The sequence below is a fragment of the Austrofundulus limnaeus genome, unplaced genomic scaffold (genome assembly GCF_001266775.1).
Source record: "Austrofundulus limnaeus strain Quisiro unplaced genomic scaffold, Austrofundulus_limnaeus-1.0 Scaffold98, whole genome shotgun sequence".
Taxonomy (NCBI): Eukaryota; Metazoa; Chordata; class Actinopteri; order Cyprinodontiformes; family Rivulidae; genus Austrofundulus; species Austrofundulus limnaeus.
The window spans coordinates 193,862-198,238 of NW_013952500.1; the positions used below are offsets into that span (position 1 = coordinate 193,862).

Consider the following 4,377-nt stretch of genomic DNA (forward strand, 5'->3'; position numbering starts at 1 on the left):
GCTTCGAGGGGAACAAATAAAAAGGAGCCATTCGGCCAAATCTGGTATATTTATATTTATTTAATGTTCATTATTACTAAATAAAATCAATCCAAACCTTCTAAAGAACAAGAACACCTCAATTTTTTTATCACTTTCCTCTGAGGAAACAGGTTTGGAATCATAACTTTTGAAGGTCTTTCAAAATATTTATTTATTTTTGCGTGCATGTATGTTTTCTGTTGGATGCATGTATGTAATGTTTAACACACCTGGATGGACAGGATATGATTACATTTTGAAAGTTTTTTTAAAGGGGTGGTATTATACAAAACCAACTTATTTGAACTTTACATCATGTTATAATATCATTCCCTTGTCAAAAACATACCCAGAGTGTTGCTTTGACTCATTCATGCATGTTTGAGAAATCCTTGAATCTCCTAGTAGCTATTTAGAGCTGTCTAAATGCTTGCTGGTACAAAGATCCGCCCATTTGTACATAGCCCCTCCCTTGAGTCGCAGTCTGCAGCCAAACTCCTTGTCAACAGTCCCCCAAAAAATTGTTACAAAGACGTGCTGAATAGAGATGGGATAAACGGCTCTTTGAAGGGATCYGGATCTTGGGGATCCTTTTAGAGCTGTTCGGTTTTGAACATATTACGTCATCACGTAGGGAAATACGTCATCACGTAGGGAAATGCGTCATCACGTAGGGAAATACGTCATCACGTAGCCGTACGCAATGACATAATCCCATCAAGTGTGATGTACCATGTGTTTTTCAAGTGGAAACCCCCCTCTTCCCTTTCACTGTGAGCTTTTGTACTCCACAACTCCGCCTGTTTTCCATGAAAAAGCAAAGCGGGAGCGATTACGAAAAATAAAGATTATAYGAGGAATAAAAGAAATAAAACTACAAATGGCTCGTTACTTCCCGCGATTCGGCTCCTATCGTTCGTTGCAAAGAGCCGTTCAAAAGATTCGGATCATTCGCGAACGTCACGTCTCTAGTGCTGAAGTGGGAGCGTCAGAAACAGTAGGAGGTTCTTAGCGAGACAGAGGCCAATTTCAAGGCATTTAGACATGATGCAAAGCTTAATTAAATCTGGATAAAAACTGCATTTCCATAACATCTGAAGGGAACATATTTTGCATATAGTTTTAAAGAAAAAAAGTAGTTTGTGCAATGTGAGGCGCTCTGCTCTACACCAAACTTTAACTCAATAATTCAACGTTAAATTGGCTGAGTTTTAACCAATTTTGTGTTGGTTATAGTGAAACGCCGTGCCGGCCATCTTGAACTGGACTTACTTCGAAAGTTAATCAGCTGTAGATGTTGTAACAAAACTTATACAATAAGAGATGATTGATTAGGGGCCAATATAGTTGATATTAATCAGGTTTTTTTGAAATAATTAAGTTAGACATATTTAATTATGTGTTTAATTTTTGAAAGTTGTTTGGTTGTGGCTGCCATATTGGATCTTCATTTGATGATTACTTCCGGTGAGTTTCATTAAAAATCTCCCAATTGGTTTGTGAGATTTTTTACTAACTCACAGTAAAAACATTCTTGCAACGAGACTTTGCTTTGGCTAATGCTAACTCTGAATTTAATCCTTTTTCTTCTTCTCTGCTTCTTCTTCTTCTTCTTCGCTGAGGACTGAAGTCACGCGACACCAGGAAGTGGACAAGCTGCTCATGATGATGATGATGATGATGATGATGCTGTAGCTTAGCTGAACTGGGAGGAGGAGAGGAAACTAGCGGCACCAAACTTTCTGCGCTTTAAGGTTAGAGCTTCCAAATACTTAAAATGTGATGATATTTTCAACAACTTTTAGAGTTTTCTGTCGCTTTTCGACTCGTTTCCGTTTCGTGAAAGCGCTCAGTTTGTGGGTTTAAAGTTTTATAGCGGAAGATGGGCAGGGCTGCGGCCAGTTAGCTTACATTTTCTTACATTTGAACTCCGTATGATTACTTTTTCATCACTCCTTTCTTGTCTTTCTTCTCCCGTAAAGGCTTTTTGGAGAATATGGACGATGAGGGTCAAACCAAGCTCGAACTTTTCGTGAAGGTAAGCACCCAAACTAGCAAAAAAAAAAAAAAAAAAAAAAAAAAAATATGACTCTTAACTATTAAAMWCGCCTCTATAACAGCATTTCAATTTGCGTTACAAGATTCGTGTCATTCATGACCCACCGAGCTTATAAACCTCTGTAATCTGATTAAGTGAACATTAACGAACGAGCAGCCGACTTTAACCTATATTTAGTAAATGATCCGGGCAGTTTAATCCAGTTTTCTCTGCGCTGAAAACACGCTGCTGTCTGTAAAATATGTCTGCCTCTTCCTTCACATAATGAGTCCTCTATGTGAACTTCTGAACCGCCTTTCTTCTCTCCTGTTTGTTGTAACTTCCCTAAACTCATGCTTACAGAAGTCATTATGGGAGCTTTTATTTTCTTACAGGTTAAAAGTGGAACTAAATCAGATTAGTGCAGGAATACGATGATGTTTTTATAAAAATAAATCTCTTTAAAGCTGCATGTTCTTGTTTTCATCACTTCCGCGATAATGTTTTTGCTTCAGTTTGTGTGTCGTGTTGGCAAAATATCTTATTTTTCTTTAACCCAAATCAACATCTGAAACCCGTGACACAGTTTTGAGGAATAAAACTTAGCGTTTCTGTGGTTTTCTGTGAAACCGAAGCTTTTTGAGCGACTGGACTTCATCTTCAGTCCAAATGAAAGATGTTTGAGTTCACCATTTTGAACGTAGGTGTTCTCGTGCTCAACTTGTGCACACAACCGTCTCGTTAAAATCTTTTTTAAAAATCACAGTGCCAGCTAGTGACTTGGCGTGGAAACGACATTGGATCCAACGAGCACAGCGTTACAGTGTAAACAATCAACAATGGAAAAAATGTGAACGTTCCAGAGATTGTTGTGTAAACAGGGCCTGAGTCTGCAGCATTTCTGAGGTCACAGCTGTTCTGAMAGGTCTGTTCAGAGGACACTTAGGATCTGGGTTAGTTGAGACCTCAGACTCATCAGTTGAGGATTCGGATCGTTAACTTGTGTGATTCAGTAATCGACCAGTTCTTATTGATGCTATAGAGATCTCCCAAARGTTCATGGTTATTTAGGAGTGGGAGGCCTAGGCCAACCAGTAAATCCAGAGTTTTCCTTCTTACCTTGGGTTATTCGATACCATTCAGGTGCAGTTCAGATTCTGCCGAAGCTTCACCCAATGTGCCAGTAATTCTTTAGTGTCTCATAAGATAGACGTTTCAGCAGAGAGGAGCCGTTCTGTCTTTTTCTCAGAGACAACCAGGTTGACAGATTGAAAGTGGAGATCCTCATTGCAGCTGTGTCACATTAAACCGAGCCCTGAAGGGGCAGCAGCAGCAATACCAGAAAAATGTCATGATCACGTAGCTAAAATCTCCTGCCGGAGGCTTTTCTTACCTTTTTACATCCTGTTAATGATTTCAAACATTGTGGATTTGTTTGTACGTAGCGTTAGCAAAGTAACTCAGACATATTTGAATAAAAAATATGTGTTAATCTACAGCTTTGCCAGCACAGTGGTTAAATCTGTGCCACATTTTCAGATCCACAAAACAACCTGTTTTTGTTGTTTTTCAGGCAGGGAGTGACGGTCAGAGCATCGGCAACTGTCCGTTCTCTCAGCGCCTCTTCATGGTTCTGTGGCTGAAAGGAGTCGTCTTTGACGTTACGACGGTGGACATGAAGAGGTGAAAACACAAAGTCTCTGTTTTTAAAAACGTCCAGTTAAAACACTTTGCCGTCGTAGGTGTTAAAATTTCAGTTTTTTTTGTCCTCATTCTTCTTTCTTGCAGGAAACCAGATATCCTGAAGGACCTGGCACCGGGAGCTCAGCCTCCTTTCCTTCTGTGGGGCAGCGAGGTGAAAACTGACACCAACAAGATCGAGGAGTTCCTGGAGGAGAACCTCTGCCCTCCCAAGTAATCGCACCATTCATCCGTTTTATATTCCTTATTGTCGACGATTAGCGTGTTTTTTGTGTCGTTCCATTACGATCTGGGGTCGGATTTATAAAACTGGCGTACGCACAATTTGAGCCCAGAAACTTGCGTACGCCACTTTTTACGCCAAGGTTGTGATTTATAAAATCCAAACTTGACGTGAAAATGTGCGGTCCCTCACGCCAGCTTTGACCCATGCGTACGCTCATTTTAGAGACGTGAAACTGCGACACAGATGGTGAAGTGAGGAATTAGAGCCACACTGTGTAACGATCACTGTCAGATATTTAATTTCACTACAGAATCAGACTTAGATTTTTATTCAGCTTTATCATCAGCTTTCTTAACAGGAATATTTATGCTTCTGCTGCTGAGCTGTAAGG

General features: G+C 40.0%; 1 protein-coding gene across 1 annotated transcript in view; it reads left to right on the forward strand.

Moving 5' to 3' along the window:
- Positions 1 to 1,682: 1,682 nt before the first annotated feature.
- The window catches only part of clic1 (chloride intracellular channel 1), a 5,658-nt gene continuing 2,963 nt past the window's right edge, over positions 1,683 to 4,377 (forward strand). The window contains exons 1-4 of the mRNA XM_014013101.1: positions 1,683 to 1,775; positions 2,004 to 2,059; positions 3,633 to 3,742; positions 3,848 to 3,973. Of these exons, the coding sequence (XP_013868555.1) occupies positions 2,018 to 2,059; positions 3,633 to 3,742; positions 3,848 to 3,973 (278 nt within the window). The 5' untranslated portion in view covers positions 1,683 to 1,775; positions 2,004 to 2,017. The remainder of the gene's footprint in view (positions 1,776 to 2,003; positions 2,060 to 3,632; positions 3,743 to 3,847; positions 3,974 to 4,377) is intronic.